The sequence below is a fragment of the Eubalaena glacialis genome, chromosome 7, assembly GCF_028564815.1.
Source record: "Eubalaena glacialis isolate mEubGla1 chromosome 7, mEubGla1.1.hap2.+ XY, whole genome shotgun sequence".
NCBI lineage: Eukaryota > Metazoa > Chordata > Mammalia > Artiodactyla > Balaenidae > Eubalaena > Eubalaena glacialis.
Window position 1 is genome coordinate 47,182,341 of NC_083722.1, and position 26,033 is coordinate 47,208,373.

The 26,033-nt window shown below is 35.3% G+C and overlaps 1 protein-coding gene across 1 annotated transcript in view; it reads left to right on the top strand.

Moving 5' to 3' along the window:
• The window catches only part of KHDRBS2 (KH RNA binding domain containing, signal transduction associated 2), a 713,468-nt gene that overhangs the window by 628,795 nt on the left and 58,640 nt on the right, over window positions 1-26,033 (top strand). The window contains exon 7 of the mRNA XM_061195202.1: window positions 16,566-16,648. Within this exon, the coding sequence (XP_061051185.1) occupies window positions 16,566-16,648 (83 nt within the window). The remainder of the gene's footprint in view (window positions 1-16,565; window positions 16,649-26,033) is intronic.

Genomic DNA, 26,033 nt, shown 5'->3' on the forward strand with positions numbered 1-26,033 from the left:
AAGGGACTTCTTGGGGCCTCCTAATTGTAATGTGGTTCCAAGGGAGCCCAGAAGGTCTCTCCCCAGTAGTGGGATAGGACACTCAGGCACAACCAAAAAGCCATGTGAGATCAAACGCTGTTCAAATTGGCAAGTGAGAGGCCCAGTGAGGAAATGGCTGCGAGGCTTTCTGTTGACACCAGTCACAGTACAGCTTTTGGAGAAAAGAGGCCCAGCATGAGAGACCAGGAAAGAGTAAGTGGCTCCCATATCAATTAAAAAAATTGTTTTCTCACCTGCCACGTCAAGGACCATGCAGGGCTCCTTGATGGAGATAGACATCTCATGGGGGGGAGCCACCAGAATCCCCTAGCCACCTCAGTCATCCAACATGGCCATCTCGGAATCGGGACCCCCCCTTCCCCTTCAGGACGGAGGGCATTCCCACTTCCAATGAGCAGTTTGTTTGCAGACTGGGCATGGGCCAGAGGGCTCTTTTTGGCACTTTTGGACCCAGTGGCCAGTTGACTTACATTTGAAGCATCCCCCCTTGCTGGCTTTACCTCCAGGCAGATGGTTAAACTTCCTTGGCCCCCTTGGGTTATCCTGAGGTTTCAAGGCATGGCTGACATCTACGGCCATGAGTTTAGCTTGAGCCCTGGCCTGCTTGTTTTCATGTCAGGTTCTCTCTTTCTCCTCAGCTAGATCTCGATTATTAAATACCCCAAAGGCCACCTCTAGAAGTTGGGGCATTGGGGTTTGTGAGCCTAATTGTAACTTTTGGAGTTTCCACCTAATATCAGGGGTAGACTGGCTGATAAAACGTTTTCCCAGCAGGGATTGACCCTGGGGAGTGGATGGTTCAATGTTAGTAAATTTTCAAAAAGCCTGCACAAGCCATCCCTGAAAGAGGGCTGGATTTTCTTTTTCTTCTTGGGTCACTCCTTTACCCTTTGGCTTTTTGATACACTTTCTCATCCCTTCTAATACACATTGGATCATGTGCTTCCTACCTTCTGTTCCATCCCAAGAATTATAATTACAACAAGGCTCCTGATTTGGGACTGCGTCTCCACCCTTAACAAAATGTTGAGATTGGCAAGCTGGCTACCATGCCCCTGGGCTGCTGCCCCAAATCTGTTTTTCCTCAGGGTTACAGCAAGTAGACAGGACTATTTGGACATCCTTCCAAGTTAAATCAAAGGCCTGAATTAAGGCCTGAAACCCTTCAGCAAACATACTACAGTCTTCAGAAAATTGGCCCAGTCTCTTTTGCTTTGGGCTAAATCAGTTAAAGAGAAGGGCACATGTACTCTAATTGTCCCTTCACCATTTGCCACTTCCCTAAGAGGGCCTATTTTTCCTGATCCTGGGTGATAGGAAGTTCCACTATGAGTTACCCTGGAGAGACCTGTGTCTCCCTCCTAGGGTAATGGAGGGTATAAAGGGACATAGGGAGGTGGAATTTGGGATTGGTCAGAGGGATCTGAAGAAGTAGGTGCCTCCAGGGAAGTAGGTGGCTCTGAAGAATCAGGTTGCTCTGGAGAAGCAGGGGAAACTTGATTTCCCCCCTCCCTGAAAATTGGGGAAGATTAGAAGGAGATCATCTAAAATGTTGGGAGTGTTTTCTGATTACCCTGGCTTTTGATTACAGGAGCCTCATAGAGTGGGGTTTTGGTAAAGGACTGTGAAGTCTTGGACATAGGGAACCTCAGTCCATTTTCTCATCTTATGAGAGTAAAGATCCAATTGCAAGATGGTATTGTAATTTAGAGACCCATTTTCAGGCCATTTTTCTCTATCCCCCAACTTACATAAAGGCCAGGCAGTGTTAGAGTAGAGTTAAAAATTTTCTCTTTTCAGCCCTTCTATTTTTTAAAATTTCCAATTTTTAAGAATATATTCCAGAGGTGTTTCTTCTGGCTTAGAAGAGGATCCTCCTATGTTGAGTAACCTGCAACCAAGAGCACTCCTAGAAATGAAGTTTGTCATCCCAGAGACATTTACTAGGAGGCTTTTGTCAGAAGAGGATTAGAGTGTCCTCCGAATTCTCATCTTACCTAATGGGATTTTGAGGGCCCTCTATTCTCCCATTGCCTAACCAGACATCTCTGGTTGACCCAGTCCCTCGCACAAGGGGGCCCCGATAGGGGATGTTTGAACCAGTGCCAGTGCATTGACAGGACTCTCTTTGACGGAGATCTGGTGTCCATAAAGCTTATGTCCTATAACAATTTTTCCTATGTTGGGGTGTATTCCTCGAGATTGAGCATCTGTGAAGCCTAGGATGTGGGCTGCTTGGAAGTGGCCAGCCCAATAGGTAGTCTGTAATGAGGTATGGGCTGCCAAGGCCTAGAGTGAAGGGGGTCCTAGAGGTGCAAAAAGGAACTCCTGGAGGAATTGGAGTTGGGCACAATGGAAAATGCCACAGGGGTCAGGACCTGAGGGCCTAGAGATAGGAGTATTCCCACAGGGGATTTTTTGTGCATAGAGTAAGGTGAGAGACTAGACAACAGAAGAACCCAAAACCCTATCTCCTTTTTGTTTGGTGGCTGTGATAAAAATTGGGGAAAGCCTGATGATTCCATCTGACACAAGGAACAGCGAGTTTGGACAATGTTCCCCATGTAATTTAACATACAAAATGAACCCAATTAGTTTAGGATCTCTCTTTGGGATTCTCCAAGGGCCCTTGGAAGCACCCCAAAGTTAGTTGGGGGGGTCAAAAGAACTTTAATTAGAATTTGATATTTGGGATGTCTGTCAAAAATTTCAAAAAGCTTTACAAACACCTGGTCAGATAGAATCATAGGTGGCTGTGAAACAATTATTCCTAGACTAAGGTGAAAAAAAAAGATTTCAAAAATAAATACAGATCACTTAAAGGCACAGAAACTCATACAATCTGTTATCAAAAACAGCATTCCGGGAAAACTTTGTTCTCTTTTGAGAGAGAGAAACCAAATCCAGTCCTGCATCAGCCTACTCATAATAAAATCCATTTACCTAATTAAATTTAATCCAACCTTAGAAAGTCCTGACCACATACAAAATTCTTTTCTCAATGTTCCTCTTCCACAAACCTTCTGCAACTTTCTGTAGCCAGAAAGTCCCTTATTCTTTCCATTCAGAAATAACCAGCTTTGGAACAAACTCACCCTTTTTCCATTAACAAAATATATTTCCATTCCTCATACATTTCTTTCTGAAAACACACATCCTACTTTCCTTAAGCAACCATGAACTGTCATTTACATTAGCATTCTATAAATTGGTAGAGAACATCTCAAGGTGACACCAAACAGCTTTAGTTTCTCTCTCACAAGAAGACAAAAGTAGGTAAATTTAGACCTGTTTAGCAATTAATGTTCCCAATATTTTATCTTATTTGAAATGGCCTGGATATTCAATGAATTCCTATCATTTAACTTAATTTAGTTTTAAGTTACCAAAATTTGGAGAGACCATTTAAATGGACATTTCCAAAACATAATTATTCCTATAGAGTTTACCAAAACGCTCTTATCTCAGTAATATTTACTTAAAAGTTTAATCATATCAGGTTATTTTCCATATTAACAGATTTTATAACTGAAACAATATGCACTTATTGACTTTCAGTAACCATATGTACAATAAAAGTATTATACTTAATGTTGATGACTCTAAAGACAGGTTTGCATTAATTAAACCCACAAGCTTAAGCTATCTCTAATACCAGAGATTAATTAGATATTGCATATTTCCCAGATCACATTAACCCAAAATGTATTTTGGTGAGCCTCCTTTATATTTCTGAGAATGTGTATAAGCACTCCATTTCCTTAAGCCAATTAAATACAGATCATTTGCAAGTTAATTTTTCCATAAAGACAGACAGAACCAGAGACCTCATAGTTTCCCACTTGAATTTAAAACGGCCCCTTTTTTTCCTTGGTCTGGGAGACTACAGATGAATCAGGTAGTTCCTGAGAGCCCAGGCAGAATAGTTACACTGTAAAGGCAGAAGAGACAGATGCAAGACCCTAGAGCTCAGGCAGAAAGAATAGTTACACTGCAAAAGCAGAGGAGGGAAAAACGCAAGCTCCTTTCTTTTCTTTTTTGTTCTTTAAAATCCCACCAAGTAAGCCAAGCCTGGAATCTCAGGGAAAGTGCGCTGCATTTGTATTTCAAGGTTTAAATGCTCCACCATGCCCACAATTTTGGCAGAAACTTTAGGTATAAGGATCCAGGGAGGGGGAAGGGGGGAGGGACAGAAAAGACTGAAAAAGAGAAAGAGACAGAAGGAAAATACAGGTGAGAATACTGGGATGATAGGACATCCAGCCAGTTCATGATATGAGGTTTAACCCTCTATCACTCTCATAAATCTCCTGTCAGGGAGAGGCTGCTGGACCAGGGTCTGCACGGTGTGAGGCACGCCTCTCCCACCTCTGTCACCTATCAAGGGGAGCCATTGCCGGCCAGAGGGAGCATGGTCTCACAAGCTGAGAGGAGTGAGGCTTTAGCTGCCAATGTCCAGTCTCTCAGAAGGAGAGGACAGAGAGAGAAGAGGACAGAGAGAGAAGTGGAGAGATTTCAGGAGAGGGAAAAGACAAGGGGGAGGGGAAAGTGTTGTCTGAATGAGGGTACTAAGGTCCCCAGGGAGCAGGAAGGCAGACTTACCAAGTCCAGTGACACTGAAACAAGAGGTTCAGGTGGTCATTTGTCACCCATGGGGAAGCTGTATTTGGTGGTCCTGGAGGTACCCAGATCCTCTCCCAAGAAGGGGACAACTGCCCCACATTGGGTGCCATAAATCTGATACCAAACAGGGTTGTTGGCCTTCCCCAAGCAATAGAAATTGGCTAGAAGCCAGACAAGAAATTCAGACAAGGCTTTATTGGGGGCCCTCCTGCAGAAGGGGGAAGCGAGAACAAACAACAGGTTCCCTTGCTTGTTCACTCGCTGGGCGGGGCAGTGAGCTTGTTCCTTATATGGGGTGAGGGTAGGGGTGTGTCCAGGGGTTGAGCTGGAGGGATTGCTTAGGTGGTTTGCCCACCCCTTAGGTGGTGTTGTGTGCAGGGGGCATGTGTAGTACCCTGCTTTTGCTCCCAACACCCTTTTTTTTCTCCTGGCTCTTCAGAAGTGGCAGTTGAGTATTTTTAGTCTTTTTGTATCTTTTTGTCCATAATTTGCCCAACTGCACATGCATGCAGTTACTTTTAGTCCCGTACAGTTTCTTTGTATTTTGTTGCTTGAGGAGAGGTTTGTCCAGGTGCAAACAAAGGGTCCCAGGTCCCAGCCTGTCTCAAACTGAAAAAAAAGACATGTGAAAAATCTGAGTATTTCATATATGTTTATTCACAAGTGCTTCAGCATCCATGTAGCCAACAGCCACATGTGGCTACTTAAATTTAAATTTAAATCAATTAAATTAAATTAAAAATTCAGTTCCTCAGTTACCCTAACCACATTTAAGTGCTCAAAAGCCACGTCTGACCAGTGACAGCACAGAGCATGGAAACTTCCATCATCACAGAAAGATCTATCGGACTGCACGGCCCTAGTAAGTATGAAGCCTCCACGTAGGAAATACAATAAGAGCTATAACATTATAAGCCAACACAATATTAAATTTGGAAAGAAATGAATCACCACAGAGAAAATGAATAGTTAATAGAATAATATGGCAATTTGAATTATCTTTTGATGGAAATTTGGGGTTTTATATGGCAAACTGATATTTCTGGCCTCAATAGCTTACATTTGGTAGTTTTAATAATAGAACATGTAAAATTGTTTAATAATGCTGAATGCTGTACACCAACACATTTATAACATTTTTAGACTAAATTTTTCAAATAAGTCTCATGTAAACTTAAACTATAGCTTGTGTGGTTGCAGTAGAGATGAAGGACCCCTCCATGCTCATACGGCCTGCCTCCAGGGCTGCTGGTTTCAGAGGAAGCCCTGAGTCACCAGCTCCATGGGAGAGCCTGAGCTATGTGAAAACAAACAAACAAACAAATAAAGCAGGCCCTGGCTAGAGTAGGAGAGAATAGTTTCAAAAGAAGAATATTAAAAATCAGAACTAAACCTAATTTAGCAATGAGACCCCCTTCCTATTCAAACAATGTTAACGCCATTATTAATGGCATAGTTAACTGGAATACTTACATTTTCTCCATGAAACTAAGCACTACTGAAATAAAACATTCCAGAAAAATAAAATTAGTAATGCTGTCATGACTCAGTGCAGGACCAAGTTTTAAAAGACAACTCATGTTTTTCACTTGTAAGTCAAAAGGTTAAAGATGAATAAAGGGCATTGTCATATCTTAGTATTTTCTAATCATAGAAATTGCAAAGAGATCAGAAATGCCTTCCTCTCAGGACAATAAAGGAATTTTTGTTATATATGGTACCATATAACAGGGAGAAAAACCATTGTAAGAATGAAGATTACTCAACTGGTTTATATGAAATTATTATTTCATTTTGATATGCATTTGCCTGATGCATAATTTATTAGAAAATGATAATTATGTAAAACAAAATGCCAAAATTGTTTTATTTATGAACGTAAATGATGGATTCTTAAATTGCCTTCTAACTGAAAAGTGTCACTAAAGATACTTTGGGAAAGAAATATTGAAAAATATTAAATAGATACATCATGCCATCATAGTCTTGCACAAACTATAAAATCCCTGTTTCAGCAACAAAAATAATATTACCAAGAAGTGTGGCAGGAGTCATTATGGGAAGTTGAATTACTGGATTCTTTTTTATTTTGTTTTGTTTTGTTTTGTTTTTCTAATTTATCCCTGCCATGCACAGGTTGAATGAGATAGCTATGATGATGTTAATAACTTTTCATGCTTTGGTTTCTTGTAGCCTAAAATAGCAATATAAAACACATATCTGCAACCTCATAGCAGATGAAGCTATAATAGAATACATTCCCCATTTATTAGAGACTTATTTATTGTTTTCCATATAAAACTTTCAGAAAATTAAGTATTGCCACATTGTAAAGCTAGACTATTAGGTGTAGTGTTTCCCCATTCGCTGTGTGGACACATTCAGGCTTAGGATGGTTTTGAACAGATAATGATTTCCCACAGAGAGTGAGCAAGCTGCATCAGTAACAAAAGCTGTGGTGGGGGGGGCGGTTATCCATTGCCACGCTGTTCCACACAAGCCAGCAATCCATAATAGGAAGCTATTCTTTTAGTGGAAAAAAGAGATGGGAGATACTATTAAAATCATTCTATTTTATAAGAAACGCATCCGTATATCAAGCAGAGAATGTATGATAAAAATGTAGGGAGATATTCACATAAAAATAAAACCTTTAAGAAAAGAAACATGAGAAAGTATAAAAATCCATGATCAATCAGATACGTGTCATAAACACTGATCATTTACATCCTAAGAGAATATTGACTATTAAAATATTGGCATTTCATGTATAGTTTTTATTTTAATATTCCATGATATGTTTTTTAATTTGAATTATTACCATGAAGTGCTTTTGTAATAACAAGAAATATATATGAAGTGGACATGCTATGCATTTTATGGTTTAACTCATCCAGAAAGGAACATATGCTTATAAGAATTAACCACACTTCATAAAGAAAGTTAAACGTCAAGTTCTCATATGACCTGTTAATTATATTCAATAACATTAAAGGGCAGCATTTGCAAATTGCTTCTGTGCCTAGAATTTTAGAGTTTGGTGACAAATTTATGATCTTGACCCTCATAATTAAATTACTTAATTCTGGAAAATTTTATGGTTCTTGATTGCATGTTCGACTTTATTTTCTTTTTCTCTCAATTATATTAGAAAATTTCACATTATTTTCATTTATTTTCTTTTAATACCCACTGAATTCTCAATTTTATTAGAAAATTTCACATTATTTTCTTTTATTTTCTTTTAATACCCACTGACCTTTTACAGAAATAAAGCCCAAAATGAAAATAACGACCAAATTCTAAACCTGTCACCAAGGCCTATTAAATTGAAAAGTCTTTGAAGAAACTGTGGGCACAAAGCAGAGTCAGGATGACATTTCATATTATTTAAATTTCAAAAAAGATTTTCTTCTGAAAGCCACAATAACTTATTAGCATCACAAGATATTTTTGCTTCTCTTTAGTTGACAAAAACATGTCAGTTTTATAGTTTCTAGTGTTAGCATTAGGTTTAACTACAGTTCAAATACATATTTTTTGTACCTACAAAAATGACAATTTTATATGATCCAACTTAACTTTTAATATAGGTAAATCCAGTACAATAGCAGTTAGCCAAACTCTCAGTAACATAATATTTTGGAAACGTGCATTTTCCAAAATATATGGTAAGAAATGTTCTGAACTATTTTGTGTGATGATTCTCTTAGTTACATGAAATCTTCAAAAACTTTATAAATGCATGTTGATTAGAAAAACTCCATATCTAGAGGAAATTTAATACATATTCTGTTTAATTTTCCATTTTTGGAAGAATTTTTGATCGGTATCTGTGGGGTGGTAATGTATACCCAGGAACAGCCAGAGATTCTTACAGGTTAATGTTCAAAACATACACTGGCATGGGGATTTTACAACAGGCCTTTAGAGAAATATCATCTTTTTATAAATTCAAGATTGATTTTCTTTTTAAAGTGGGATCTTCTTGAAGAAAACAGGATTATATTTATTACAGCTTGTGCCTTCATTTCCTAGTGAGATAAAGGCCAATTAAACATGGGAAGGGGGGCTCTCGTAACACTGGCTTCATGTAGAGCATGGTGTAGCCTAAATTTCTCTTCTCAGTAGACACCCTGAACAGTGGTTGTAATTTCAACTGTCATCTTTATGTTGATCACTTCCAGAGCTATATCTCTAGCCCAGACTGCCTAAGCTTCAAACTTCTCTATCCAATTGCCTAAAACCATCTCTCCATGACATCAAGGTTATCTGCTGCTATCCTAACTGCCTGCCAGGGGAACACTTAATCCTCTTTGGAAGAAAATATTATCAGGCAAAACACTTCACAAATTTCCATAGACAATATCAAGAATTCAGTAAATAAAATTATAAGGCATGAGGAAACCAAGAGGAAAAATAAAGACACAAGTGATTCAGACATTAGCGTTATCATCCAGGGGTTTTCTAGTAACTATGATTAACCTAGTCAAGAAAGTAGAGGGAAAAAATGGAGCCTAGTCCCAAAAGACTTGGAATTTTTTAAGAGTCAAATGAATGTAACAAAATGCAGATAGATCTATGTATTGTCATTCCACTGCTTGAAATATTTCCATGGCTTTCTTGCTTATAGGATAAAAATAAAATCCTTACTGTGTCATAGGAAGCACTTCAGACCTGATTCCTACCTACTTCTTAAGCCCAACTGCCTACCATTTCTTAGGCATTTGTGTTTTAGTTAGATCCGTTAGTGGTTCACCAAACAGTGTTTTCTTTCATGTTGCCATGCATTCACACTTGGAAATTGGAATGCTCTGACACTACTCACTTGTCCCTCTAGAAAATATATTTATCCACAAATAACCATATCAAATAAGGCCTTCCCTGAGAATTTCCACCTAAAATCCTGACAGATTTATGAATTCCTTCCAATGTGATCTCATAGCCCCTATTATATAATCTATTGAAGCACTTTCCACTTCTATTTCAATTTTTTTTATATACCTGTTGCTCTCCTCCAGTAAGCCGAGAGCAGTGGTGTGCTAGAGCTGACTTGTGCTGGCTCGCAAGATCCCTTGTAAAATTTCCAGGAATTTCATGAATTGGTTGTTAAACACAGCCATTATTAAAAATTAAATTTTATAAGCTTAAAATTAAATAAATTATATTAAAGAAAAAGGGTTAATATTTAAAAACTCATTATTATCTAATTGTTTCATTACACTCTATGCTTAAGGTTATGTCTGTTGTTCTGTATGGCAGAAATAATATATGGTGTGCTACTGTTTACCTCTTCCTAAATTTGTTTTTAAGGATATCATGTTGCTATCTTGAAATCAGCCATAGAAAGAGTATTTACACCACAGATATTGGCAAATGCTAAAAGCCAGGACTTGATTGTTTGTTATAGTGATTATGTAGACAAGAAAACGATGGAGAAAATGTTAATAAAGCAGATTTAACTTAAAAGTCTGTTATGTCTGTAGCCTTTATGTTGTGACCAGAACACAAAATTGAGGAAATATTCTTCTAGTGTGTAAAAACCATTGTCCAATTCAGAACAAAGTTGCTCACAAAAATGGCAAACGAGTAAAGTTCTGACATGTGTATTTGAGGTTTCCTTTTCATTTTGCTTGTCAACATAAATGAAAATTTCAAGTGACATTAATGTCAGATTTATACATGTTCATCAATACAGGGCTGTCTTTGATGAATCAAAGAGTAATCAACTATTTATCTTATCTGTGCTGTGATTTATAGTGGTGTTATTGTAACAACAGAATTACAAAAATTGATAGTGAATTTTTCAAGAAACAGCAAGTCACACTGAAGTTATATTTGTACAGAAGTTACAATAAATTCTATATTTTATCTTTAAATTGAGTGCTATAAATTTTATTTTTAATGTAAATGAAATATAAATTTTATTTAAATATAAAATAAATGTATTTGTTTTTATTTGTAAATACTGTGCTTTATGTCACTAAAATTTATAATAACATTATACACACACATACATACACGTGCATACAATTTTTTCAAACATCACTGGTTGAGAATGTCTAAAAGACAGGAATTATGTCTTATTCTTCTTTTGTCTCTATTGCTAGGAATAATAGGTAATTCAGTGGTTAATATTTATAACTGATGAATTACTATTATTTTAAGCTTATTGTTGAGCCAATATTATTTACTTTTGAAAACCCAAAATTTGTGCAGAAATTATAGTTCAGGAAGGGATGTTTAGATCAAAATGACCTCCTTAAATTAAAAAAATTAGTAGGCATATTTGCGCCTAGAAATACATTTTCCAAAGTAGCTTTGAAAAGGGCTGGATTTGTAAAACACGTGTTTATAGTAATATGCATGTATCCTGTATGTTGCTGTGCCCAGTACTCAGATGTATAAAGTGATCTAAAATTCACAGGACAGTGCAGAGAACTTGTCCTCTTCTTTCATTATTTCTCACGCCTTCATGTCAGGTCTACATTTTATATTGTACCTTAATGTAAATTGCACAGGACCTGGTGAAGATCTGGAAAATAGCCAAGATTGTGTTTCCTAAAGAATCCAATGAGGATCTGCTTTTATTCGGCGCAAATATAGAAAACTAAAGAATTTATAACTTCACAAATATGAAGAAATTCTAGGTAAAAGGGATATTCTTCATGTCCCCAAAAGCAATGAATCTTATCTCCTTGAGCATTTTCTTTTTTGTGAGAGATGCCAAATCATCTGTCTTCAGCTAGAAGGAAATAGAGTTAAAGCTTTTAGTTGTAGAGGGAGGTTTTTCCTTTACTGGGACATCAGATGTACCCTTTATTCTTTAGGAAATTCTTCTTTGAGACTGTGATAGGATAAGTAACTTCTAAAATAGTCTTAATTTATTAGTACAAATGTGTTAATAGGCTGGGTAATTTCTTCAAAAGAAACAGCAGAAACAATGGAGCAAAAGTGGGAAAAATTTTTAGAATTTTTGATCTTTTATATTTTGAGATTTTAGTTGAATACCCTTATTTAATTTGAATCTCTTGCAGATACTGACTGGTCATTTTGGAAGCATATCTATTTTAGTGATTTATCTTAGAACATCACCAACATGATCTATATTTTTACCTGTCCTAAGAAAACCGCATAAATATTTACATCAACTTGTAGTAAACAATAATAGATTAAGTATAAGTATCCACATTTACTTTCTCTTTTACAAAAGTACAAGTATTTATGGACAACTTCACTATATGCTTTAGGAAATTATGGGTTGTCAGGAAAGATTTCTATCTATTCTGTGGATTTTCTGTGTTAATATTTTTGAAAAGTGAAAGTGTAAATGAGGAAAGAAAATATAATAGTCTTCCACAGACCAAACGGTAAAGCTATTCTTCATAAATAGAGATAATACTACTCTCTACTCATCATTTGTAATATTCCCCTTTTAGTGGTGATTGATTTGAGTCAATCCATATCTACACTGGATGAGAATAGTCTCCTTTGTACTAATTTAACAATTCAATACATATTTATTGAATGAATACTCTATGGAATACACTATGCTAAGCACCACAAGGCACCAAAAAGGGACTAACTTGCTTTTCAGGAGCATACATTTAAAAAGAGAAAATTATAGAAAAATAAATATGGTATATGTTTAGACATTCTGGGTAGCAGTGAGAAGAAAACAACAGGCTATTAAATTCAGAGGGCAGAGGGTTACCTTATGCTTGGTAGAAGCAGGAAAATCTTCCTGAAATCATGTAATGTAAATGGCCTTTAGAAACCAGTAGCATTTTAACAGATAGAAATAGGAGAAAGGAAGGGAATTCAGGAGGCTGAAGGTCTCAAAGACCTGCACCTGCCACCCCATGGCTATTCTATCCCTTTGCTATAGAACACAAACACACAGCAAAAAAAAAAAAAAAAAAGGAACAAGACAAAACAAAACTTGCTTGCCTCCTGTTGGAAGTTAGAACTCTTGAGTCCTGAGTAGGACGTGGAGATGAATGAAGCTAAATTTTTACAAACTTGGCAGAGGAACAATAGCCTGGGTGTTAGAAAAGAGACAGGTGTGGCAAATATCATTAATCCCCCAGTTACAGAGCCAGGTGGACGACCAGGAAAGAGAGCTGGGAACAGGCACTGCCAGTTGCAGCACTGAGAATTCTAACTGCTATGTTAACTCTTCTTCTACCCGAGAGGAGATGAGGCCTTGGGATGAGGATAGGATGCTGATACAAGGAAATCTCCTCTCCACACCCTAATAGTTATTAGAACATATGTGTGGATATTTTATAGACTGGTTGGAAGATGAATTTATAGAATTCTCCCATTAGTAAAATAAAAAATAAGAGATATCACATAGGACATAAAGATAAAATTAATGCACCAATCCAGAAGATCCAACATCTCACTAGTGAGAGTTCTAGAAAGTGAGAAGAAAAATGAAGCACTTCCCAGAAATGGAGAGTATAAGCTTCCAGAAGGAGAGAGCTTATTAAGTACCCAGCACAAGGAATAAAAGGAAATGCACACACATGGGCACAGCATTGGGAAGTTTCAAAACATCAGAGAAAAAATGTAAAAACATCTAGAAACGGAAAAAATAAAATGAGACAAAACAAAACTAGGTCACATACAAGTAGCAGGAATTCTCAAGACCAAAGGTATGTAATGATAGAAAACATTGAATCAAAGCCCTCAAAATTTTGATTGAAAATAATTTTCAGCCTAAACTGTTATACTCAACCAATCAGTCATGTGGAGCTAGAATTTTACAATTTGTAAATGTTCAGCACAATATCACATATGTAGTGTTCTTTCAAAACTATTCAGTGGGAATGTAATTATGAGAATAATCAGACAAATTCAGAATGTGGGACAGTCTGCAAAAAGACTGGTCTAGACTACTCAAAAAGTTAGTGTTATGAAAAGCAATAAAAGGCTGGAAGACTATGCTAGTTCCAAAAAGACTAAACAGATATAATGATTAAATGCAATGCATGAATCTTGATTGGATTCTGATTTTAAAAAAATAGGGGCTTCCCTGGTGGCTCAGTGGTTAAGAATCCGCCTGCCAATGCAGGGGACACAGGTTCGAGCCCTGGTCAAGGAAGATCCCACATGCCACAGAGCAACGAAGCCCTTCGCCACAACTACTGAGCCTGTACTCTAGAGGCCATGAGCTACAACCACTGAAGCCCGTGCACCTAGAGCCCGTGCTCCACAACAAGAGAAGCCACCACAGTGAGAAGTCTACGCACCACAACCAAGAGTAGCTCCCACTCACCACAACCAGAGAAAGCCAGCGTGCAGCAACGAAGACCCAACACGGCCAAAAATAAATTAATTAATTAATTAAAAAAATAGCTATAAAAGTCCTGTTTTTGACAATAACAGAACTTTAACTATGGACTTCGCAGTAAATGATATTATGAAATTATTGTGAGCTTTTTTGAGGGAGTAATAATATTGTATCTATGTAGGAGCATATCCTTATACTCAGGAGATGCAAGTTGAGCTATTTAGTGATGAAATATATTTCTGGAGCAGACTTACACACGGCTTAGAATATATATACATACACACACACATATATTTATACATACATATATATAGTGAGATAATGTAGGTGGGACAAAATTGGCATATGTAGATGAAGAGTAGATGAATTCATTGTACTATTATTTAACTTTTCCATATAATTTAAATTCTTCATCCATAAAGGTAAAATATAAAATCTAGGTATGGAGGGAGAGTGAAGCTAAAGAGGAGAGAGAGAGAGAGAGAGAGAGAGAGAATGTAAATATTTCTCTCCAATATACCTCTTAATAGAGTTTACTGGAAGAGATGTTTCAGGAAGAAATGAGAACAAGCAGAAGACGGAATTTGGTAAAAGGGAATTCCACGCAAACAGTGGTGGGTGGGAGGTTTGAGAAAACTACTCTGCCTTCAGGCCTAGGAGTTCAGCAGTCTAGACCAGTCTAGACCAACTCCTGTGGGAGTTGGTCTCTGTGAAGCACAAAAGGAAGTGAGAGATTATCTGATGTTTTGGAATATTTGGAAATATTATTGATAGATTAGGATAACTATTGGGACAATAGAAGACAAATAATTCTAATATAGAAAACCAAAAAAATAATAAAGTGAATGAGCACTAACTCCTACTAACTTTAGGAGAAACAAAAAGATATGAAAATAAAACAGAATTATACTAATCTATTTTGATTATTTATGAATAATAATTATTTATTACTCAGTAACAAGGTAGACATTTACTAGTTAATGAAAAATTATGATGAAACTATATTAGGAAGACAGTTACAGGGAGACATATTGGGAGGAGTCTACAATAGAACTAAATCCTTCACAACATGAATGGCCAGTCAATAGAAAGACCACTAAAATTCATAAATCAAACAACATAAATTTAAACATATTACTTAATAACACAAAAATAAATGCTAAAATACTACTAAAATAATAGATAAAAATGCTAAATGAGAACTGGAAGTTGGAGAGGGACAAGACAAGTAGCTGCTGATTTTTGGACATAAACCTTTCAGTACTATTTTAAAATAATCTGTATCCAATATTTTCATATACAAAAATTAACTTTAGATTATTTTTTTAAAAAATCAATAGAAACTTAATTAGAACATTCAAAGATCAAATGGAGAAACTGTTCCATACTGCAGAGCAAAAATATGATGAAATGGAAATCATTAATGGAAAAATACAAGAAAATGAGGTTAGACAGAAAATCTCAAAATAGCATTATATAATGGGTAAACCAGATGTGGAAGTAATAAAGAAGTAATATTTTTAAAACTTCCTTAAGTTGATGAAAAATATTTGTCTTCAGATTAAATGGACTCAAAAGTCTTAGTCAAAATTAATGTGGAAACTTTCACATCTGCACTTTTTTCTGTTTAAATTTCTGAACACAATAAGGAGAGAGATTTGCAAGCCTCCAGACTGAAATGGAGTTATAGAATTGGTAGGGTGGGATGGAAGTACATTCCAAGGAAAGCAATACAGCAGCAAAGATCCAGAAGCAGAAAAGCTAAAGGTTTTCTCAGAAGGTGAGAGTAATCAAGATGGATGGCTATGATGTAGAATAAAGTTGATGACCACAAAGGGAAATAAAACTAAATCACTCATAGAGCAATGTATAACTGGAATGTATATTTGCTACCTTGCTTGCACATTCTAGAATCACAAATCTGCATTAACTTTGTTAGCATGAATTTAGTCAGATAATTAAACCACCACACAACATAATTTTACTCATGAGATTTAAAAGCCATAGAATGCACAACAAAGTAAAAAGTCTATTTCAGTTATTTTTCCTTTTCCTTCCTCTCTTCCTTCCTTTTCCCTTTTCTTTCTTTCTTCCTTCTTTTCTTCTTTACTTTTTCCCTTTCTTTTTTTCAAACAATAATTACTACATCTTCTTTACTGAGGAATCCAGATTTTAGTTACAATCTTATTATGGTTATGATTATTATTAAGGAAGAAAAAAATCCCAGTAGGTTTGTAACAAATAGATTAGTATCACCATTAGGTTATCATAATTATTCTTATCTACTCATAGTTTTTCAAAAAACTATATTTTGAAATTTTAAAATTGTTTTCATTAGTATTGCTCAAAATTCTAAATAAATCCAGCAGTAGGTATTGCTACTTCAATGATATGCTGAGTTTAATGATTAAATATTAAAATCTGATAGATGAAATTTTATTCAATGTTGTATGGAAATTGTTAATCTAGTAAAATATGATGCAGAGTAACCACACATAAAAACTAAATTAAGGTCACCTTATATAAGATCTCATTAATCAAAAACAGATCATAGTTACTTAAATTGATTGCTAATCCATCTTTCTACCACTTTCTGCCTCAGGGTTATGATGATGGCTATGGGGGTGAATACGATGACCAGACATATGAGACTTATGACAATAGCTATGCCACTCAAGCACAAAGGTAAGGTATACGTTGTTTAACACATCCTTCTCAGGATGATTTCTAATTCTGCTATTTTGTTTCTTGTATCTGAATATCAGTTACATTATGTGAAAGTTTCTAGCACTGGGTTTATTCATTGTCCTTCTGAATTATTCAGTTGCTTACTAGACTGTGAGAGGTAAAATATAATAATCTTGCAATTGCTAATAATGAAATAGTAGTGTGTTCTTTTAAGACTAGATGATTATCATAACCAATCAACTCATTGAACAAGCTTGTATTTAATAAAAATACTGTTATTTTTAGAGATTATTTTAGTGAATTCATAATTAAGATAACAATAAAAACAAGGCACTTGTTCAGTGTGGATTTTTTCCCCAGAAACGTAATTTTCATTTTTAAAACAAAAGCTAGGGAAATGTTATTGGTGCTCTGAAAAGAAGAAAATTCTTAAAACATATGGAATCAAGAATTCCTTTCCTTTTTTAACTGTGATTTAAAAACTTCCAACAAACAAAAGTCCAGGACCAGACAGCTTCACAGGCAAATTCTATCAAACATTTAGAGAACAGTTAACACCTATCCTTCTGAAACTATTCCAAAAAATCTCAGAGGAAGGATCACTCCCAAACTCATTCTGGAGGCCACCATCACTCTGATACCAAAACCAGACAAAGATACCACAAAAAAAGAAAATTACAGGCCAATATCACTGATGGACATAGATGCAAAAATCCTCTACAAAATACTAGCAAAGCAAATCCAACAATACATTAAAAGAATCATACACCATGATCAAGTGGGGTATATCCCAGGAATGCAAGGAATCTTCAGTATACACAAATCAATCAATGTGATACACCATATTAACAAATTAAGGAATAAAAACCATATGATCATCTCAATAGATGCAGAAAAAGCTTTTGACAAAATTCAACATCCATTTATGATAATAACTCTCCAGAACGTGGGCATAGAAGGAACCTACCTCAACATAATAAAGGCCATATATGACAAACCTACAGCTAACATCATACTCAATGGTGAAAAGCTGAAAGCATTTCCTCCAAGATCAGGAACAAGACAAGAATGTCCACTCTCACCATTTTTATTCAACATAGTTTTGGAAGTCCTAGCCCTGGCAATCAGAGAAGAAAAGGGAATCCAAACTGGAAAAGAAGTAAAACTGTCACTGTTTGCAGATGACATGATCAGATATATAGAAAATCCTAAAGATGCTACCAGTAAACTACTAGAACTCATCAATGAATTTGGTAATGTTGCAGGATACAAAATTAATACACAGAAATCTGTTGCATTTCTATACACTAAGAATGAAAGATCAGAAAGAGAAATTAAAGAAACAATCCCACTTATCATTGAATCAAAAAGAATAAATTGCCTAGGAATAAACCTACCAAAGGAGGCAAAAGACCTGTACTCAGAAAACTATAAGAGGCTGATGAAAGAAATTGATGATGACACAAACAGATGGAAAGATATACCATGTTCTTGGATTGGAAGAATCAATATTAAAAAAAATCTTAAAATTTGTATGGAGACACAAAAGACCTCAAATAGCCAAAGCAATCTTGAGAAAGAAAAATCGAGCTGGAGGAATCAGGTTGTGTGACTTCAGATTATACTACAAAGCTACAGTCATCAAAACAGGATAGTACTGGCACAAAAACTGAAACATAGATCAATAGAACAGGATAAAAAGCCCAGAAATAAATCCATGCACCTATGGTCAATTAATCTACAACTAAGGAGGCAAGACTATGGAGAAAATGGAGAAAAGACAGTCTCTTCAGTAAATGGTGCTGGGAAAACTGGACAGCTACATGTAAAAGAATGAAATTAGAACATTCTTTAACACCATACACAAAAATAAACTCAAAATGGATCAAAGACATAAATGTAAGACCAGATACTATAAAACTCTTAGGGGAAAATATAGGCAGAACACTATATGACATAAATCACAGGAATATCTTTTTCCATCTATTTCCTAGAGTAAGGGAAATAAAAACAAGAATAAACAAATGGTACCTAATGAAACTTAAAAGCTTTTATACAGCAAAAGAAACCATAAACAAAATGAAACAACAACCCACAGAATGGGAGAAAATATTTGCAAATGAAGTGAGCAACAAGGGATTAAGCTCCAAAATTTGCAAACAGCTCATGCAGCTCAATATCAAAAAAACAAACAACCCAATTAAAAAATGGGCAGAAAACCTAAATAGACATTTCTCCAAAGAAGACATACAAATGGCCAACAGGCAAATGAAAAGATGCTCAACATCACTAATTATTAGAGAAATGCATATCAAAACTACAATGAGGGGGCTTCCCTGGTGGCACAGTGGTTGAGAATCTGCCTGCCAATGCAGGGGACACGGGTTCGAGCCCTGGTCTGGGAAGATCCCACATGCTGCAGAGCAACTAGGCCCATGAGCCACAACTACTGAGCCTGCGCATCTGGAGCCTGTGCTCTGCAACAAGAGAGGCCACGATAGTGAGAGACCCACACACTGCGATGAAGAGTGGCCCCCACTTGCCGCAACTAGAGAAAGCCCTCACACAGAAAAACGAAGACCCAACACAGCCAAAAATAAATAAATAAATAAATAAATTAATTAAAAAAAAAAAAAACTACAATGAGGTATCACTTCACACAGGTCAGAATGGCCATCATCAAAAAGTCTACAAACAATAAATGCTGGAGAGGGTGTGGAGAAAAGGGAACCCTCCTACACTTGTGGTGGGAATGTAAATTGGTGAAGCCACTATAACATTATGGAAGTTCCTTAAGAAACTAAAAATAGAGCTACCATATGATCCAGCAACACTCCTGGGCATATATCTAGTGAAAACCATGGTTTGAAAGGATACTTGCAACCCAATATTCATGGCAGCACTGTTTACAATAGCCAAGACATGGAATCAACCTAAATGTCCAATGACAGATGAATAGATAAAGAAGGTATGGTACATATACACAATGGAATATTACTCAGCCATTAAAAAGAAAGAAATAATGTCATTTGCATCAACATGGATAGACCTGGAGATTATCATACTAAGTGAAGTATGTCAGACAGAGAAAGACAAATATCATATGATATCGCTTATATGCAGAATCTAAAAAAAGTGATACAAACAAACTTATTTACAAAACAGAAACAGACTCACAGACTTAGAGAATGAACTTACGGTTACCAGGGGGGACGGGTGGGAGGGACAAATTGGGAGTTTGGGGTTGATATGTATACACTGTAATATTTAAAATGGATAACCAACAAGGCTGTATAGCACAGGGAACTCTGCTTAATATTCTGCAATAAGCTAAATGAGAAAAGAGTTTGAAAAAGAATAGATATAAGTATATGTATAACTGAATCACTTTGCTGTACACCTGAAAATAACACAATGTTGTTAATCAACTCTACTCCAGTAGAAAATAAAAAAAAAATTTTTTAAGTGAACTACAAACTCAATATATGAAATTTGGGAGGACACAAACATTCAGTCTATAAAAATCATATTTCTCCAAGCCATTCTTCCTCACTTTTGAGTTCAAACCACCTGCAATCCTTATATAGAAGCAAAATGTTTTCATAAAATATGGTATGAAGGAAATGGTGGGGGAGGATCATCAAAGATAAAAGCGAATTACAAATGAAAAAAGCAAAAAAAAATTTTCTTTCCTTTCTTGATGGATCTCAGAGATTATTGGATAAATTTATATAGACTCAGAATTTGTGATATTAATGAATTTTTACTTTTTAAAAGTTAGATTTATTGAAGTATAATTTACATATGGTAAAATTTGCCCATTTAGGATACAGTTGTATAAGTTTGGCCAATACAAACTATCATGTAACCACCACCAAAAATATGATATAGGGCTATTTAATCAGCCCCAAATGTTTCCTTATTGCCCTTTAGAGTCAACTTTTTCTCCACCCCAGGCCCTGGGAACCATGATTCACTTTTTGTCACTACAGTTTTGCCTTTTCTAGAATGTCATATAAGTAGAAGCATTACAAAGTGTAGCATTTTCAGTCTGGCTTCTTATGCATTCCATATCTATTCATGTTGTGTGTATTAGTATTCTGTTCCTTTTTATTATGGTGTAGCATTTCATTGTATGGATGTACCACAGTTTCCTCATTCACCAGTTGAAGGACATTTGAGTTATTACTATATTTTGTTATTATGAATAAAGTTGGCATAAAACAAATACATCTTTAGAAAAATCAATTGCCTAAGTATTTTTCCTGAAAATAAGTTACACAGTTCATAGGAAAGGAATCCATGTGATAATTAGTTAAATGATTCTCCCCTATATGTGATTCTCAGAAACCAATAGGACTAATTGTCACAAAAACAAAATCATAGCATTGACCATTTACTGATCAACTTATTGCCACCCAAAGAGATTTGAATGCATTAAGTAATATTTGGAGGAGGGAACTGGCAAAGAAAGAAACCACTTTAAGGTCATTATGGAGTGTAGGACATCTACATGTCATATTGCATGAGTGTGATTTTTTCATGGCCTGAGGGACAGCATAGTGGAAGGGGTGAAAGGGAATTCTATTTAGGGAAACCTAGGCAATTAGAAAAAAAAAAAAAAAAACTCATGTGAACAGACACCTTTAAAGCTCAGCATAAATTAAGATATCATTATGGAAATGAACATTTTACTTTGAGTCTTTGGTTACTTTGTAGTAGGGTAAATAAAAAAGACATCATAAGCCAAGAGCTTCTGCTCTCTTAAGTGTTCCAGTTACATATTGGAACACAGCACAGTTACTTAGGATGCAGGAAAGTTTTGCATCACATCACAGACACTAATAGAGTACTGTATGCAAATTGGCTATGTATTTAAAACATTTGCTAATATTTTCAATCAAATTTCTATCTCATCATTGTATATTAGTGCATAAAAATAGTGATAATAAAGTTTTGTAACTTGCTTCAGAAACTATTCGGCAGAAACACAATTATCACACTCTACAAGCACTGCTAGAATAGAGTAAAATCATTTCTTGATATAGCTTTAGAGCTACATTCAATTTGTAGAGATTTGGGAATAATTTTCTGAAAGTGAGGAATTTTCTGCATCTTTATTCTGGTTAGATTAATTGGGTTTGATTCACCCTAAGAAAAAATTGGGGATTACAATAACTTATCTTGAATATTTGAAAAGTGAATACTAGGATAATTGAACATAATTATGTATAAAATTTAATGGTGATATAGAATAATATGGAAAACCCATTTTATCTTGATTTAATGAAGTATAATTTATATGTAAAAGTATATTTTCTATGCACTCTGCTACCTTCTCTTTTCCCTTTCTTATCCATTCAATTTTCTGTGGCTAAATTCTTCCCATCCTCCTAAACCCACCTTAAAAACCAACTCTTCTGAAAGTCTTTCCTTAATCCTATATTTGTGAATAATCTGTTTCTACCCTGAATTCCAACGGCATCATATCTTTATTTCTCTATGGCACTTTCTTTTTCTGCCTTGTGTTGGGATCATTTGTGTATACGTCCCTTGTCATCCTTAACTTGCCCAGAATCCTAGTCTGATACACCCTCATGTCCCTCACAGCACCTGACATTGAGGCTTTCATAGGGTATGTGCTGAACAGATGATCATTGACTGCATGAATGTCAGACCTAATATGTACTACATGATGGGGATAAAAAAATAAGAGCCTCATTGCTCAAAGAGAATACAATATTCAGAATTTTATGTATCATTTTTACTGACAAAATATATATTTATTTCTGAGGTATCTTAGTGCTAAAGCAGAAGGGATAAAGAAAGAAGGTCATGAAGTTAGTTACAATAATACTAATACTCTATATTATAATAATTATAAGATGCCTATTTTGGTAAAAACATATACTCAATACTAGGATACTGTCTGGTATGCAAGAGGTTCTCAATATTTATTGAATAAATGAATAAAAAATAAATGAATGCATTAATGAATGAATGAAGTTAGCACTATTATTTCAGAAAACTCTGTGAGGAAAAATGTTTAAATATAATACTGATTTGTAATAGAAATGGATAAACACTGAGAAAATTTATTATATAATGAATTAAATATCTACTTTTAGATTACTTCTATTGATCCAACTATGACAACAGAAGATAAAAATAACAGTTTAGTTAAATAAGCACTGATTAAATGATTACTTGTGCTAGAGAGTATGCTCACCATACAGTCACAATACATATTTTTCAATTTTTAAATATATTTTAACATTTTCTCCTAATAATTTGTTGGTGGAGGAGTCATATATGCAAGCTGCATGTATATTTAAATTAAGTAAAACAACTACTATAGAGTAATCAAGTATTAGGAATTAGAAGTGAGAGAACGTTTATTTTCTACAAGAATCAGTATAGAATTTTTTCTTTTTCAAGTGATGGTTCTTTAATTGGACTTTTTAAAGTATTATTTGGACTTATGGAGGGAAATGGAGAAAGCTTTTAAAGAAGTGAAATAAAGAGAAATATGTGAACATAAAACGTCTCCATCATTTACAAACAATGTGAGTATTATTTCGACATTGAAGTGGTCAAATCAGAAGAAATGCTGATTTAGAAACTTGAAGGTAAACCAATAGGTTTTGTGTGACTTAGCAGAACTGAGATAAAAGGAAAAAGGTTTAGATAAAAGGGACTTTAAATGACTAGTTTGTCAGCACAAGTGAATACAGAATTTGTGGAAATTATAAAGTAGGATCTGACAGGTGCCTAAATGGAATAATTATTTCATCTTTAATAGAGAGTCTAAAGGAAGTTCACAAGGTAACAACCCTACAAAGGTTCACCTAGAGTTCAGAAACTATAACAACTTTAATTAATCCCCAGTTGTCTTGTAAGGTGTTGATAGTTGTGGAAAATTTCAAATGGATCAGAAAAGGGATTTTGCTTAAAATTCCTTAGGAGGCAGCTCAACTAAATGACACATTAAGGACTGGTAAAGATGACAATGATATGAGGTGTCTCTGACCATCTTTTTCTCTTGCTCTGTGTCTATGAGGAGAAAAAGTAAAGAAATAGACTGATGAGTTTATTATGCAACTTTCAAATTGCAGGGCAGTCTTTGGCTTATGACGAGTTACATTCTGTGATCAACACCTTTAATTGGACCAAATATTAAATTCTGTTCATGTTCTGATATCCTATTTTTTTATGTACTGCTCAAATTCATTAACATTTTCAGAGATCAATCTTCTAAAATCACATAAATTCTCAAGCCTTTACCAACAAATTGTTTCTTTTCAATGCAAGACTCTACACCAATCCAAATCATAAACGTAGAAAAAAGTGACTTTCATCTACTTAGAGACAAATAGTAATATTGCAAATGGAAGTCAAAAGACCAATTCTGATCTTTGATTCTTACAGGATTTTAACTTGGATGTGAAATATGAATTTGTAATTTTCCAAAGTAAATTTCTAACTGCAGATTTGTAATAGGCAAATATCAAAAAGGAAGGCTTCACTTCCCTCAAAACATGAATCAGGTGTGTGACTCACACAACCTGGAAAATAATCCTCTCTTCTCTAGGTTAATGGAGGAATGTGCTAGGGGAGGAAAGATAAAGGTCCGTCTCGTATATAAGGCAGTAGTTCCCAAAGTTTTCTAGAATGAAGACTCTCTTGGAATATCTGTAATTGTCAGGGTCTACACAGCAGGTGAAAAATGAGACTCTTAAATTAAGATAATTTGAAGAGAGTTTAATAATGGAACTCTTTTCAGAGTATAAGGAAACCACAAGGGAAAATGTAGTGCGCAGGGCTAGTATCCCTGGGGCAATGTGTTTATCACCAAAAACTAGGAATGGAAGGAAGATAGAAAGCTGTCAGAGAGGCCTTCTGACAGAGAAAGAGGCCTCTCCTTTGAAACAGAATCGTAGCGGAGGCCAGCCCACAAAGAGGAATTTCAGGAGTTAATACCCGGACCTCACTTTGTTCCCATTGGTTGAACCCATTAGGAGGCAAAGGACAAGAAACTGAGTAGAAGGAGTTGCCGTTAGTCATCCCAGGTACAGAGCAGGCTGGAGAAAAGGGTGGAAGTGGGAAGGCAAATGGAAAGAGGTCCTGCACAACATCCAAAATAATTATCAAACCTCAGCGACCAGTCATTGTACATATTAGTGTCAGTTGCTTGAAGATATAAAAAATGACATACATTTGCTATGGAAACAGCAGTGCTTTTAAATTAATTTGTATTTTATTAATGAGAAAACATTTATACTAAAAAAAGTTACAATATACATGAAAATATAAATATATATTTGTGAAGAGATAACTTCTTGGACACCCTGGCACAAATTAGCTCCTTGAGGATCAGAGCCCCCACAGTGGGGACCACTGCTCTGTTGTTCAGAGGCTGCTTGGCCCTAATGATTTCATGGTAACTAGCATTAGTTTTGTGCTGGCTGCTATGCTAATTGTTTAGGATATTTATCTCATTTAATCCTTGCAATAACATTTGAGGCAGAGAAAAATTGAAGCTTAAAAATATTAAATGACTTTCTCATGTTCATTCAAGTAGTAAACGTTGGCTTCAAAATCACATTTGTTAACTCCAGAGGCCTCAGACTTAAAGACTAATAAATACTGTCTGAAAAATCTAAATAGATTTATTGATTCAACAGACTTGTTATATACCTGAACAATCCAGAGGGGATATAATATAATGTAACAGGAATGTAGTGAGTTATCTGCATGCTTTTCAAAGGGCTCTGACCAAAGGATACGTCTAGGCAGGAAAAAAAAAAAAGGAAATTACTTAACTATTTATTTTAGGCGATAAGTTTAATGTGAGCCCTTGTATTTGATACTAAGAGTCTACAAAAACACTTCTAATGAAAACTTACATATAAGGCACTGCAGTTACCCAGTAATTTAATAAAAGTTGTAATAAAACATCTTGTCCTATTCATTTAAGTGTCACAACTTGCTATAAAGTGATTCACCCTCATTTTGTAATTCAATTCTCTTATGTCTCAAGCTATAGTCAATGATGAGATTGAATTTACAGATGGTTATTGGATGTGAGATATTTTCCCACAGTTAATATACTAGTTCAGTTTGTGGCTTTCTCACACATCCACAGACCTCTGCACAAATAGTGGATTTGGTATTGTTTGAAGATACCTTAACAGAGTGGGAATTCAGCTCTTGATACACACTATTCTTTTGTTATTCTCATTTGACATACTTGTTTTAAGTATCTAAGATAACTGTTAGTTTTAGAAAGAAACAATGGGTTTCTTCAAATTATTCATTAGGCATTCATTGTATTTGTTGATCCTTTGTTAATTTAAGGTTAATTTTGATGACATCTTAATTG